This window comes from Agrilus planipennis, unplaced genomic scaffold (assembly GCF_000699045.2).
Source record: "Agrilus planipennis isolate EAB-ADULT unplaced genomic scaffold, Apla_2.0 scaffold74, whole genome shotgun sequence".
Taxonomy (NCBI): Eukaryota; Metazoa; Arthropoda; class Insecta; order Coleoptera; family Buprestidae; genus Agrilus; species Agrilus planipennis.
The window spans coordinates 232861-247721 of record NW_020438975.1 but is presented as its reverse complement, the minus strand read 5'-3'; the positions used below and the strand labels follow the sequence as shown (position 1 = coordinate 247721).

Below are 14861 nucleotides of genomic sequence, written 5' to 3'. Positions count from 1 at the left end.
ATATTTAATAAAATTTAATAAATATGTTACCCTAAAAACTAAATACTATAGTAGTCCAACGCTATATAAGCTAATAACAAAGCCAAAGCTCCAAATGAAATTATTTATCATTTAATCGCTTAAATTAATAGAATATTACCCACTTGGAACTTATTTAATATTTTATAAGCGTAGATTCACGAAAAACTGACCCAAACTTCTCATAAAATAACTTAATTATACATGAAAAACTTAAGACAATGTAAGATCAATATGGAAGCCTCTTTCTCAACGTATGTAAGATTTTTTTACACTAAAATCATTCAAAATGATTGCTTTAATTGTTCCCATTATCAGTTTTATGAAGATATGATCTAAACTTGCCTTAAATTGGTTTAAAAGTCGGAGACTTCAACGATGGGTTAAGAACTAAACCTCCTTAAGTCAAAGAAGTTCTTAACCAATTGTAATAACAGATCCATATGAATGATAACAAGGTTAGGTTAGACATAAAACAGAAGCTCAAACATATTCTACATACAAATAGAGATAATATTTTCTACGATAAATTGAAATCAGGCCTGATGTATATTTTACACTTACATAAATTATTTAGTAGAGTAAATCACGTATGCGCGTTAATAAATCGGCTACTAAATGTAGTCTGTCAAATATTATTAACATAGTTTTAATGGTTGGCTGAAAAGTTAAGTGCAGGAACGTTATTATTATTATTATTATTATGTATGTTACAGAGCGTAACCAATTAGGTACCTGTGCGCCTCAACGTTAAACATTTAACCCTGGGACTTTAACTTAGATTAGCATCGGTAATGCGATATTTAATTTACGTATCTATCGCATATTACGTGGCCAAAGGTGTGAAAACAACTAAGTAGTTATTTATCAAGCAGGCGTAGATAATAACGGCGAAAACGGACAAAAATGTTTGAGACGATTTATACGGGAAATGGCGTCTAACCGCCATAATTATTATTGAATAAAATAATTCGAAGTGGTCTGTATTCTGTCGAAACTGCCAGACGCGGATCGCGATTTCGGTCTTTTAGGATCTCATCAGCGCGACACAGAACACAGACCAACTTTTACCTACTGTCTTAACAGCGCGTTTTAGAAAATACCACAAATGGCGCGGCAAACGCCATCTGTAGTACGATGCTACATTTTAGGATTACGTATTATTATTGTTAGAAATCTGAATTTGTAGACCGTATTTTCTTTATACTGTTTTAGTTTAAAACGTAATATGGAAATAGCGTTTATTTCAGATTTACTGCGTTTTCTTCTAATGAATTCATTATAATCAGTTTTAATTTATGCCTTAATGTAATTTATTGTTCGACAAGGCTTGCAATTTTACATCAGTATTCTGTCATTACACATTTTTCACCTAATTGCTCACTTTTTGCGCGGGTTTTATGGCTTTCAACACACCCTTTATGTCTTTGACAATAATAATAATAACAATAATGGTACTTTAGTAATAATAACAACTTTGAGATCGACATATTTATTTATTTATTAATGCTCATGGATATCTAGATATCTGCATTACATCATAAAATTATGAATATTCAAATTCATTTCGTTCTGTGACATACAATACTTAGATACTTGTGCCTGTAATAAATAATAGTTATACTTACATATAAAAAGCTTAGCGCGTGTTTATTTTTCAAATACCCTTTGCCTACCTATAATAATAAGCAACAGCCGATAATTAGTTGCGCAATAGCAATTAGGGTTAAAACTTTTAATTACTGTGGCAGTTGAGATCACACCATTGCCGATAATATAGTTTCGCCAATTGCGATTATAGATACAAAAACTGGAAAATCTTTTGCATAGATATGCAAATACTTTTTTAATTGCGCCAGTACTCATGGTATAAGGTATGTCTAATGGCGTATTTGTTCATTTATTAAATCGATAATGGCTTACAACTGCAGCATTACCTAATAATATATGTTACTATTGCAAGCAGCAGTAGATACAATTAACACGTTTTAAATATCAATGTCAAATTTGTAGAATATTTGTTGTTTGTATTTGAACTGTTTGGGGTAGGTAACCATATTATTTTATTGCCCTTGCCCCTGGTTGGATTAGGTAGATACTTTTACACATTATAAATACCAACATAGTAGGTTTTCCTCGCGGCTTTGCTCGCGTTAATGTCCTAAATACGTGTCAAAAGTCATCGATGACCAGATAAAACTAATTTTACTATACCTCGGGAACAATATCTTTTTTATTTATATATATTTGAACTGTTTGGGGTGGTAAGTAGAGAGTTACAAAGATAGAAAAGTGATACATAGTTGATATAAAGAGCAAAAGGCAGTTATAAAGCTAGAGAAGCAATGTAGAGAAGTGAATATTAGGAAGGGAGTCAGGCAGCATGGAAGAGTTAGAGATAGCTTTAAATAAAATAGAAGCGGTATTGACAAAACACTATTGTATGAAAATAAGTAAAAGTTAAACAAAAATACAGGTATACAAGGGAAGAAAATGTAGGTAAAGGGCGAACATAAATATAGGAGACGAAAAATTAAAAGAAGTGGTTGATTTTAGATATCTAGGATATCAGATAAGTGAGAACGAAGGAATAGTAGGGATATAATGCAGAGGATAGTGCAGGGTCGAGTCGTCTTCAATAAAAAGATGTCATTTCTATGCTCGCGAACGATTAATTTAGAAATTCGAGAAAATTGTTAAAAATGTATGTTTGGAGCACGGCACTGTACGAGTGCGAAACATGGACGGTGGGCGCGGCGAAAAAAAAAAGGTTAGAAGCGTTCGAAATGTGGTGTTACACACGAATGATGAGGATACCGTGGATACAGAAAGTTAGAAATGAGGAGCTATTAGAAAGAATAGGAGAACAAAAGACTCTATGAAAGTCAATAAGAAATAGGCGAGATAGGTTGGTAGGACACCTTCTCAGGAATGAAGGTTTAGTTAGACACATATTAGTTGCTCTCATCAGGAGTAAAGAGGAGAGGAGGTAGACCTAGATTCGCAAATAGTTAAGGATGTAGGATGATGTAGTTTTAGCGATATGCGAAGATTAGCTCAAGATAGGAAGGAGTGGAGGTACGTGTCCAACCAGTTTTAGAACTTATGACAACCTTATGATGATGATATTACGATGACAAAATTTAAAAAAGAATAGAACAGTGTTGTATATAGATAGCACGTACCTATTATTTACGCATTGTACGAGAATTAATACGTTTTTTTTGAGGTTCCATATATGTCTTCTAAGCTTTTTCTACCTGTATTGACAACATGTATAAAATAAAACTATCAGAGGTCTAGTTCCGCAATCGCCTCGAGTCCGCTTTTTGTCGGTTCCGCAGTCTGTATTTCGCTACGTTCATCTTGATTTGCAGATAATTAAATGATAATCTTTGCGTAAGTTAAGAAATCCCACAGTTGTGTGTACCGATTTTCGAAAATTAATGGCTATACTATTTTAAAATTTATTTAACTGTTAAATAAGTTCATGAGATATACACTAGCCAAATATCGTTTCTTTTCGGATTTAATCATAATCACATGAAACTTTAAATGTTACACGGTAACATGGAACTTGCCATTGTATTTTTTAATACGAAATAAAATAAAAAGTCAAATAAATGCATTCAAAATTAGCCAAAAAAACTTTTGTATTAATGTCTCACCACTATAAAACTGAAAACCAAACAATTTTTTATCATTATTCGTTGTTTTTTTAGATAAATATTTTTGTAAAAATATGTGCCGATAGGCCAACAATTTTATTGTTTCCCTTGTAGCACAAATTTAGCTGTTCAAAAATTTTGGAAAACAACATAACATTGTTTGTTTACGTATATGCATACATATTATGTACCACTTTTCTTCATCATTAAAACTTCAGTCGAATGTAAACAATAAGTTAATTTGTTCATATCTAACAACTAATTTTAATATATAATATTAAATATATTACTTACATCATCGTCATCTAGTTGTCCATACACTTCGAGTTTATCCAATCGGATGGTCCCTTGAAAAGGATAGCAAAGGGACCCCTGCGCGATATGACTATTGCTCCATACAGAAACTTCGGGTTCAGTCTTTCGGGACCCTATAACGGCCCCTCTCACGCACAAGCTAAATTCTTGAGGAATTAATACACACGTTTCCATTATTTAGGTATTTGTTATATTTCGATTTTATCAAACAGTCAAAACAGATACGGGAAAAACAACGGCAAGAAACTGAATAACAATAATATTACTCAATTTAGCATATGAGCGATGTACTTTTACTATTATTGATGATGATGATGGAGGTGATGTTAATGTTGATAGTGGTAATAACACGTAATAACAAGATAAAGTCCATTTTATTTTAACAGAAACAGTTCGTAAAATAAACACTTTTTGTGCCTGATTCAACAGGTGCGAAAATCAACAGGTGCTAAACGTCATAACAAGTGTTTCTATCAATTATACTTGTTCAGCTCAATTTTGTTGCCTTTTTCTTATCACTAGTTGCCCTCAAGTCCTTTTGTAATGTGCCCAAATTTTGACACATAATAATAATTAATAAAAGTCCAGTTTTAGTATTTATAGATAATATCCTCTCTGTGACGAAAAATTGAGACACTATCGTCAACGACAAATCCTTATTACAGGATAACTTTTGTCACCACGTCACTATGAGTCAAAAATGTCCTTTTTATATCTTATTTAGCACTGGAGTAAAATATTATTATTAATCACGTTAATGGAAGTCCAAATAATTTTTAATTATTCACTTTTATAATCAGTTACATATAATTTTTTATTGTCAATAGTAAAAACCTAAAGGGGTTTAAAAAATTAGTTGGATAAAATTATTTTAGTTCGTTGTTTTGATCGCGTTTCGCTGGTTTGCCGGCAGCTGGTGCACGGGAGTCCGCGTGGACGTCGTCTTCGAGGAGTTATCGCGCGCGCTCGCCACGTTCTAGTGACCGTAGCCTTCTGGGATTGACAGTGAACTAGCATTGACCCTCAAGTCGCGGTAAAGGCCCCACTACATACACGTGCAGGACGGCCCTCGGCCTCGCCTCGACAGGTGCAAATCCACTACCTGAGCTCCTCCGCTAACTCTTTCTATCCTCCTCTCTTATTCTTCACCATCATCATCATCATCGTCATTATCATCTACTTCTCGATCATATTCAGAAGCCTTTCTAGTAGGTATAAGACCACGAAGGTGCCAGTTTGGTGCCCATACGTGTTACCAATCTGCTAAAAATTACAGGTCAACCAGAAATATCGTTTCCGACAAAGTTAGCAACACTGATTTTTAATTTTATTTTAAAATTTTCATACCTTTACGACCTTCGACTTTCAACCCTGAATCTTAACTTAATAATTAGAATGATGCTAAATTCACTAGTTCGGTTTTGAGATCAGGATATCTCAGAATTTCAACGTGCTAGAATGATTACTTTCATTTCAAATACTTTTCTTAGCTATCCACAATTCATTCAGCTATCCATAATACTTCCGTTTTCTGATACTTTTTTAACAGCCCATAATAGGGACTAGGCACTTTCATTACTGATACTTCCTTCAACTATCAACAATAGGGTCTACTTTCATTTTTTCATACCTTTTTTTCAGTTTTTTTTTAAGTTAAATCCATTACTTGCGTTTATCAAAAGTAGAATAATAAATTAATTAAAGTAGATAATACGTATTAGGATTAAAGATTTAAAGTCCGATGAAAATATTTACAATTTCCAGAAAAACTGACTTATTTTGTATAAAGGATAATGCTATCAGTAAAATGTAATGAAAAATGGAAGGTTTTTCATTGTACAACATATTACACTGATCAAAATCGAACTATGTCCTTTACCTACTTATTATTTTAATTTTAAACCAGTAAATATAAAATCTAATTAAATATGAATCGAACAAACACAAAACTGATAGATTGTATTAGCTAACATTTATTACGAAATTACAAATAATAATGCGAACCTAATAGGCATAATAGTAATCTAATAGAATCAGATTCTACTTTAAATAGTTATCACATTATTAAATGCGCTCTAATTTGAGAAAATAATTGCAAAATTATCGGCAAGGTATTATAATAGATAACGTACCTATACATGTACCTATGTAAATATTTACACGTGTATGTCCGTTACTTTATTTACCAACCCATATGGTAATTATTGTTCGTGTAACTGGGTTGCCATTATATCTATTAGTTTACTTCATTATTTATTTAGATAAGTGCAAGCATAAAACGCGTGAATGTTGAAATCAATTTAAAATTTACGGCTTTGTAAATGTTAAATTCACTTACATTATTATCACTATTATTTACCCCATCTACATGGACACGCAACAGCGCACAGCGATGAAAATCATAATTTTTATTAAAATTTATTTACGTTTAAACTGACTTTTTTCAAAAGGAAAGCGCAAAGAATTTTAGGAGAAAGGGAAGGGAGGCTGTAGAAAAATGTAGGCACCTTATCGAAAAGGTAGATAATGTCCAAACACTCAGTATTAAATTAATTCAAACTTTCTTGACCACGGTTCATATAATTGCTGATTCTTTCTGAGAAAAAGAACCATGGCAGAAGTCGTCCAAACAAGTCGACTAAACGTTGAGAACAACAAAGATTGATCAAAGCCATAATGCCTGAGAATTGAAGATTACACTCAGAAGTATAATAATAATCAGTGATGGCTAGTGATATACTAGGATTTATAAGGTCCCACAAATGAAATCAGTCGTACTAAAGTGAAATATGATGCCTTAGATATGAGTTTTTCATAAAAATCTTAATAGGGCAATCCCACCATCTGTCTTTTGGGATTCTGTTAGTCAAACATCAAATATAGGAACCCTTAGTAGAATGAAGATTCGGGCTATAGGGCCGTGATCTAAGTGAACTATTGTGTTCAGACGTTTCGTCAGCTACTGCGGCTGACATCGTCAGTGGTAGTGCTGCGTTGACAACGTGAACGTAGATTATATCGGCCCTATAGCCCGAATCTTCATTCTACTATGGATTCCGGCCGTGAAAGCCTTTGTTCTTATATAGGAATCCTTGTTAGACAATTGATTTCACCAAAATCATCGATAGTAAGACCCTAACTGGATTAAAAATATCTAATTTTTTGGCAGTTCCGCAGTTCTGTACCAGCTGTAAGTAAAAGTCCTCAATTCTGAAATTGAAGAGTCTTAACTGAGGTTTCCAAAAATGCTTTTATGCGGAACTTACAAATCTGATAGACTATCTACTAAGAAGTGTTTCATCATCATAAGGTCGTCAGTCCTAAGACTGGTTGGACACGTACCTCCACCCTTCCCTATCCTGACGTAAACTTCGCATTTCCCTAAAACTAGAACATCCCACATCCTTAACTAATTATTAACTAAAGAAATGTTTAATAAAGATTCAATTTAAAGAAATTTCACCATATAAACAATCATAAGTGTACACTATCTACGTATATTATAATCGTTATTGATACGATGGCCTTTAGCCTTGGTGACAACTCATTAGTATCGATTCGTTGATCAATACTTGTATAAGACGGAGCCGTTTTGTAAGCATCTTGACGTTTCACGTCTGATCGGACATCGAAGAGCGATTACGTAATTTTTTATGTGGAGACAAAACGTCACTCTTCATAAGTTTTTTATAATAAGACTTTCCCGAGTTGTCCAGGAAAACCACTCGATAAAAGGACGCGAGCAAGTCGCCAGGCACATATGCGCGATTTGCGTATTTAAAAACGTCTCTCTCCGGGCAAAAATAGCCTAGTGACGTGCGTTGAGTAGCGTTGCAGACACCTGAAGGTGGTAGGAGAATTTAAGTATAGTTGCAGACCAATAACAAGTCCGTTACGATAGCGGCCTTAGCCAATTAAACGTCGGCCACGCCTCCATTTGAAATTGCTTAAGTTATTTGCATACGTATGCCGTACTGAATGAAATACGCAGTTGTACGTATACCGAATCCAGTTTACTGTGATGATTTTTATTTTCGTTCTACAACGCGAGGCTGCTGCTTACCTTTATAGGATCAGTTTTAAATGTGTACGTACAGGATGTCCAAAACAAAGCTGCCCTGTTTTCAATTCTCTATAAAATCTTCTGTTTCCGTTATATACAGTGGAATTCGTTTATTATGACTCTGCCTATATTGACCAACCGCTTAATATGAATTAATTGCAGTGTTAAGTTTGGTTTTCATATTAAATTCTATATAGGAAAGTTTGGATACAACGACTCCGTTTGAAATGACATATCGTTTATTATGACCGATTCTCAAGAAATTATATCCGGCTATAGTGACCCAAATGATTAATAATAACATTGTCGCTCATTTTTCTGACCCTTCTTATGNTTAAAATGACATATCGTTTATTATGACTGATTCTCAAGAAATTATATCCGGCTATAGTGACCCAAATGATTAATAATAACATTGTCGCTCATTTTTCTGACCCTTCTTATGTATATTGATATTACAATTCATCATTCTTTTTCTGTTAATAAATGTATACAATTTGTAATTTTTCTCTCTATTAAACTAAATAACTAACCAAACTAGAAAGTTGTTTATTTTCTAAGACTATGATTTGTATGACGCCCGCTTAGTATGACGTGTTTGTCATTTCCCTTCGATGTCATTATAAGCGAATTCTACTGTAGTGCATTCACGAAATAACAGACAGTACCTAATAAATAAATAATATCGAACTATTATCACTACGAAACATCTGAGTCATGCTGCATGTATTTGTATGCAAGTATGCCACATTATACTGACAAAAGTTTGTAGTAAATACAGGATTGTAAATGAATCCTAACGGTATAACGTCGTCAGATGCAAGATTGGTTTGGAAGGACCATCGTAGATTTCCGACTTCCTTGAAATTTTCGAATCCAAGACTTTATCTTGTAAAGTTTAAAGACCCTAACATTTCGTATTTTTGATATTGTCTTGGTTTTCGAGTGGACGATATTCCCCCTTAACTTTCATATAAAGATTTTTTCACATAAATAATAATTTAAAATCCAAACATATTATAACGCCGAGACTCAAAATATTTTATAACAATTTGTCAAGTTTTAGTGACTTCCAAGGAAAACGGCTGTTACTTACATGTATGTGTGTTGTCTGACCATTTCCCTCTTATTAATTCTTGCTGACCACAGACTGATTTCAGACTCAAATACATCAGTTTTATACAACCCGAAATTTATTAAATATGTGTATACTTTGTTATTAATATGTACTATTTATAAAGGGATTTCTAAGTCCACGCTTATGCCTGTAGTTTGGGGTTTGTGAACCCTTTAAATGAGAGAATATGGAATGCTGACCCACCCTGATGAATATTAATTTAACCCGATATAACGTCAAATTTAAAGCCGTAATCTTAATAAAAAACTATATCAGACGATTTTATATAGTGATACAAAAATTATTAGTTTGACCAAATGGAGAGGTTTTGCTTTTTTTTCTTCAGTCAACGTGATTGGTAAATCACAATGAAAAATAACATAGGTATGCACCAAGGCAGGAAATTAATTAGCTACCTGGGACTTTCTTTACTTTTCCTGACAAAAGACTAGGAGTAATATTATCGCAGAGCTCTGAAGGTATTTTATTAATGTGAGAACTATAAATCTTGGTTTGGTCCCTGGCTACGTTCCTGTCGAAAAAGTGCAATTTCTTGAAGAGAAGAATTTGGCCAGTATCGTGATATTTCACGGACCTAAATTTAGTTGTTTTTTTTATTTATTTTAGATTCTAAACGATCTTTTTTCCTTTTCAGTGTTCCGACCAATTTGCCTGTGAAAGAAAACTCCTTACAAACTACTAACTTAACAATATTTTGGACTGCACTTCACACTGAATGGTGAGATTTTGTCTAACATTTTTTTTTTCTTATTAATTATAAAATAAAATTTGCGTTAGGAGGTACTTCGAACTAATCGCGTGCGGAGTTTTCGCTCAGCGTATTGGGTTGTTGACTATAGAAGTGAAATTGTTCTTTCCAAATAATTCACAGTAACTTTGAAAAGGTAGGATACATTTTTTTTACTTTTCTGTAAATTTAAAATTAATTTTTCACTTACTAAACGAGCTGAAGGTACCATAATATATTAGTGTTACTGCGTGACTTCAGTGCACCAAGTAAAAAAAATCATTTTCATGTATTGATAAATTACTTTCTCCCTTATTAAATAGGCTGAAGCTATCAAAATTTATTAAAATTGTTGTGGGGCATCAATGAAAACAATTTAATAGTTGGAAGTTACCGGGGTGGAAGTTCAACTCCTAATTTAAAAACGTCCCCCTTATTTATTAATAAATTAGTTTCTCCCCTATTAAATCAGCTGAAGGTACCAAAATTTATTAGAGTTGTTGTGAAGCATCAGGAAAAAGAATTTATAGTCGCAAATTATTGGGGTGCACTCTAAACCCTCAATTTAAAAACTTCTTTTTTATTTATTGATAAATTAATTTCTCCCTTATTAAATAGACTNGGAATGAAACACCCAAGTTTTTTTTTTCTACTTTTAAGGAAATGCGAAGTTTAGCTCACGATAGGAAAGAGTGGAGGTACGTGACCAACCAGTCTTAGGACTGACGACCCTATGATGATGATGAATAATAGCAGAACATCCACGTCGTTTTATCACAAGCCTTTATTTGCCCCTAGTTAAGCGTATTTTCCACAATTAAAATGAACTTTTATCGGATATTTAATTAGTTAAGCAGAAAAACAAGTTTTTTTTTTATATTGAATATATTTCTATTTGTATATTTGTAACTTTAAATAAATAAATTATTGGCACTTCTAGACTATCAAACAAAGTTAAATACTGTGTATAAAAATATTCTCCAAAGAAAATTGAAACAGTTGATAATATTTTTAGTAGTTGAGATTAACGTTAAGTACGAGTTAATTTTATTTTCAAAAGGTTTTCGTGAAACTAACATGAATTAAATTTTTTTTAACAAGCCTTTAATGTGCTAATTTCACTTTTCTTTGGAGAACGTTTGAATATTAAAAATAAAAAAATTAACATTACTACGTAGTATCTAATTAAATGAAAATTAAACTTTTCGAAATACCTGTTCGGTTATTTTAAATAGAAAATTTCTCTTAATTAACCAATTGCGAACAAGTATTGTAATTAATAGATACATAATTATATCATAATTGTCGAAACTTATATCACTTTCTGTAATTGGACGTTTAGCCAAGCATTGGTTTGTTTTGTTTGTTTTTTTCTTTTGACGGAAACAATTACATATTATGTATATAAACCTAAATGACAGTGACATATTGATATGTATTTACAGAAACATTGGTTAAATAAATGGTGTATCTAGAAGAATACTCTAAACGCGTAAATATAAATACATAGTATGAATACATGTTTAAGTGCGACAACTTAAAATTTAATTTAGTTATTAAATGCAGTTAAAAAGCTGGTTTTCGCGGAATGAGCACCTCTGTTATTAAACAATGTACTCGTCACGTACTCGTATTGGACAGTTTGTCATGTAGCCTACGTTTTATTAAACCAGCTGAAGCAAAAACCAAAAGTTGTTGTGAGGCATCAGTGAAAAGAATTTAACACCTAGAAATTACTAGGATGCAATTTCAACCGTTAATTTAAACACGTCTGTATTTTTTCATAAATTCATTTCTTTATTATGTAGTCTCCTACCGATGCACTGGTGATGAGAATACTTTGCTTTACAGTGGGTGGCCTATACGAAGAACAAGTCGAATTTTAAATTTAAATTAACATGGCATCTTCGCGCGAAACGAAACGAGTTATGAAGATAGAAATACTACAGTTTCAGCCGTAATTAGTAAGCAACTAAATTATTTGTTTTTAATAACATAATCCAGTAAATTTGTTTCATACATAAACAGTCTAAGAAAATAATTGATTTCATAACACTAAACACTGTTGATGTAAATCAATGTTTTTCACATTATTTGTCCCAATTTAGATATTTATAAGGAGACGAGAGTATAAAATTGTAATAAAGTAATAATGCATGTACGTGAAAAATAACAATGTGTGCGTGTATTTCGTAAATTTTTAAATTTAAATTTTTGATTTAAATCGCGAATTCGATTCACCCATGTATGCTCCATTCATATGTTAACTAAGTATCCACATTAATAGTATTTTTAATTAATTTACTTGGAAACATTGTATTAATTGTTAAAATTGATAAGTAGTTAAAATGTGCTTTGGGGTAATTTTTTATTAGTATAATTGAACACACCTATAAAATCTATTATCTATGTACTACAAGTATAGAAGGAACTTTCATCTATAGGCTTCCAGCTCGTTTCATCTTCATGTCTATGATCTTCATCTTGTCCATAGATAATAGATCTTGTCCGATCTTCGAGGAGATGACATGCCATCATTTTTGCTGTCCGTAAATGGAAACAACGCCTGAAGGTATTTAACCCTAATCCTTATTCGATTTTATTTTATTGTGTGAAATGCGTTTCAATTTAGTGATTGATGGATTTCAATTAACATTGCTTCGATTTTTTTTTGTATGAATGAATTCGGTGGCGTGATGGTTTCGTTCACCAACAAGGGGTCCACCTTTGCAACTTGTCTGTCGTCTCATTTAATGTGAAATTTGTAAATTCTTAGTTTATTAGAGGTCGAATAGTTAAGGTTTTGTACGAATTTTTGAATTTTGGAAACAAGTTTATGCGATGATTGTAGATTTTTCATTTGATGTGATCACGCCGAGAGGATTTGCTTTCGTTTTATAGCCAAAATATGTAAATTTCTTAATACTATTATTTTGCTTTTAAAATCCTAAATTTCTTTCAAAAAGATTTTCATTTTTGCCTTGATATTCTACAGATTAGGTTTTAACGGCTTGTTTTTTTTTTCTGTATATAGACTTGCTTTGAGATGATATCCTTGGATTCAAGGGACAAACTACTTGTAGCAACCAGTCATATTTTTATTACCAAAAATGTTTGTAATCAGCTGGTCAAAAAAATCATAGGACACAGGGTGCTTACAATGGTAATTATCATTAATAATAAAATAATAACAAATCTAGTTAATATACAACTAATGATATTAAATTGTTTTAACAGGTGTCTACTAAAACATATTAAATGTACATGGAGAGGATTAATCAAAGGGGAAATGTGGAGAAGCAAGGTCTCCAAACATGCTTGTTTTGCATGGTTATGAAAATGGGTTGTTTGTAAAAAAGGGTAAGGAATCTTTAATAATTTTATGAAGTTATACTTATGAAATGATTCATGATTTTCCAAATCTTGTATTCCATTTGTTTGACAATAATTACCAGTATAAATTTTTACACTTCTGAATTGTAATAGTTAAGTATTGATTTTGATAGTGTTAGTTATGGTTCTTAATATTTTAAAACGTGATATTTAAAATGAAGCTCACATTAAATTATTTCAACAGGATGTCATTTAAACATATTAAATGAAGAAGAAGACAAAAAGTAAAAAGGATTCAAAACGTGGAGAATTGGAGCCCCATTTAATGTTCCCTCCCCTTGGCTGTGAAAGGTGCGATTTTTAGAAAATATATGCAGTCCGATTTACACTGATGCGTATAACGTTGCAAGCGATGTGTGGCTCAGCTACCGTTAAGAAACACTTTTCTTTATCAACGCTTAGAAATAAATCTCGAGTACCGTAGAGTAATCCTCCAGGTAAGCAATTGTTTTTCTATTATATTGAAGTTACTTCTATTTCATAGTAATTTGCCATCTGTGGCATGTATGGTTTTACTTCTAACAGTTATCTATTGTTGACAGCATAAGTCGATGTTATCGTGTATCTATGGGGTTCTCTTTTAACTATCCACTGTATGAATTGACATCGTGCATCTACGGTTATTTCTATTGCCTTTAACTTTTATCTATGACATGAATAAAGTTGACATTTCATCGCCATTTTATAATTTAGGTGTTTTACTTGCGCTTTTGTGCATTATTTTACTTAGTTTAAATCCCTTTTTTAATTGATTGTGTAACTAATACTCTTTTTTGTCCATCTCTACAGATCGTCTGACAAATGGGAGAGAAATAAAGTTCAGGTTGATGGTANCACCCCTCGCCTATGAAGCAAAACTGAAAATTTTGTTAAATCTGAAAATTTGTATTAGGAGAGCATAAGTTGCAAAAGGTCTTTTTAAAAGTACTTTTTTGAATTTTTTTTCCATAACTTTTCGACCGGCCTTCGTATATGAAGCAAAACTGAAAATTTTGTTAATTCTGAAAATTTGTATTAGGAGAGCATAAGTCACAAAAGGTCTTTTTAAAGGTATTAATTTTTAGCGCGGGATCAACTATGTCGCAGTCTTGTTTTTCGTTTTTCTACATCGTTCGGCAATGAAACGATTAATTGCACTAGTATTATCAAAATTTATGTTCACTTCCAGTATTACAACTATAAATTAAATTTCTCAATAGATGTCTTAGTGTTATTTTTAATAAGTGAAACGCTGTTTACATCAAAACGAGGTTTATTTAGCAAATATTGTAATTTAATAAAAAAAGGTTTGTTCAATAATACATTTATTGTTGCAAATTAATAGCATTTATAATAAATACAACGTATGAACATTAACAGATATGTATTTCAAATAACAACAATACATCAGACAAAATTAAAAACACTCTATTTATTTATTTATTTATATACTAAAGAACGATAATACAATGAAAATACATGTATTATTTACAAATATAATTTACATTTATTATAACAAAGTACAAATTTGTTTCAAATAACAACAATACATCAATATAA

General features: G+C 31.9%; 2 protein-coding genes across 2 annotated transcripts in view; one reads left to right on the top strand and one right to left on the bottom strand.

Annotated features, from left to right (window-relative positions):
• The window catches only part of LOC108734852 (zinc finger protein 391-like), a 233816-nt gene extending 229008 nt beyond the window's left edge, over nucleotides 1–4808 (bottom strand). Inside the window, exon 1 of the mRNA XM_018466561.2 lies at nucleotides 3981–4808. Within this exon, the coding sequence (XP_018322063.1) occupies nucleotides 3981–4175 (195 nt within the window). The 5' untranslated portion in view covers nucleotides 4176–4808. The remainder of the gene's footprint in view (nucleotides 1–3980) is intronic.
• LOC108734853 overlaps nucleotides 1–11927 on the top strand; it is a 248161-nt gene extending 236234 nt beyond the window's left edge. The window contains exons 6-8 of the mRNA XM_018466562.1: nucleotides 9837–9920; nucleotides 9980–10086; nucleotides 11738–11927. Of these exons, the coding sequence (XP_018322064.1) occupies nucleotides 9837–9920; nucleotides 9980–10076 (181 nt within the window). The 3' untranslated portion in view covers nucleotides 10077–10086; nucleotides 11738–11927. The remainder of the gene's footprint in view (nucleotides 1–9836; nucleotides 9921–9979; nucleotides 10087–11737) is intronic.
• Nucleotides 11928–14861: the final 2934 nt, after the last annotated feature.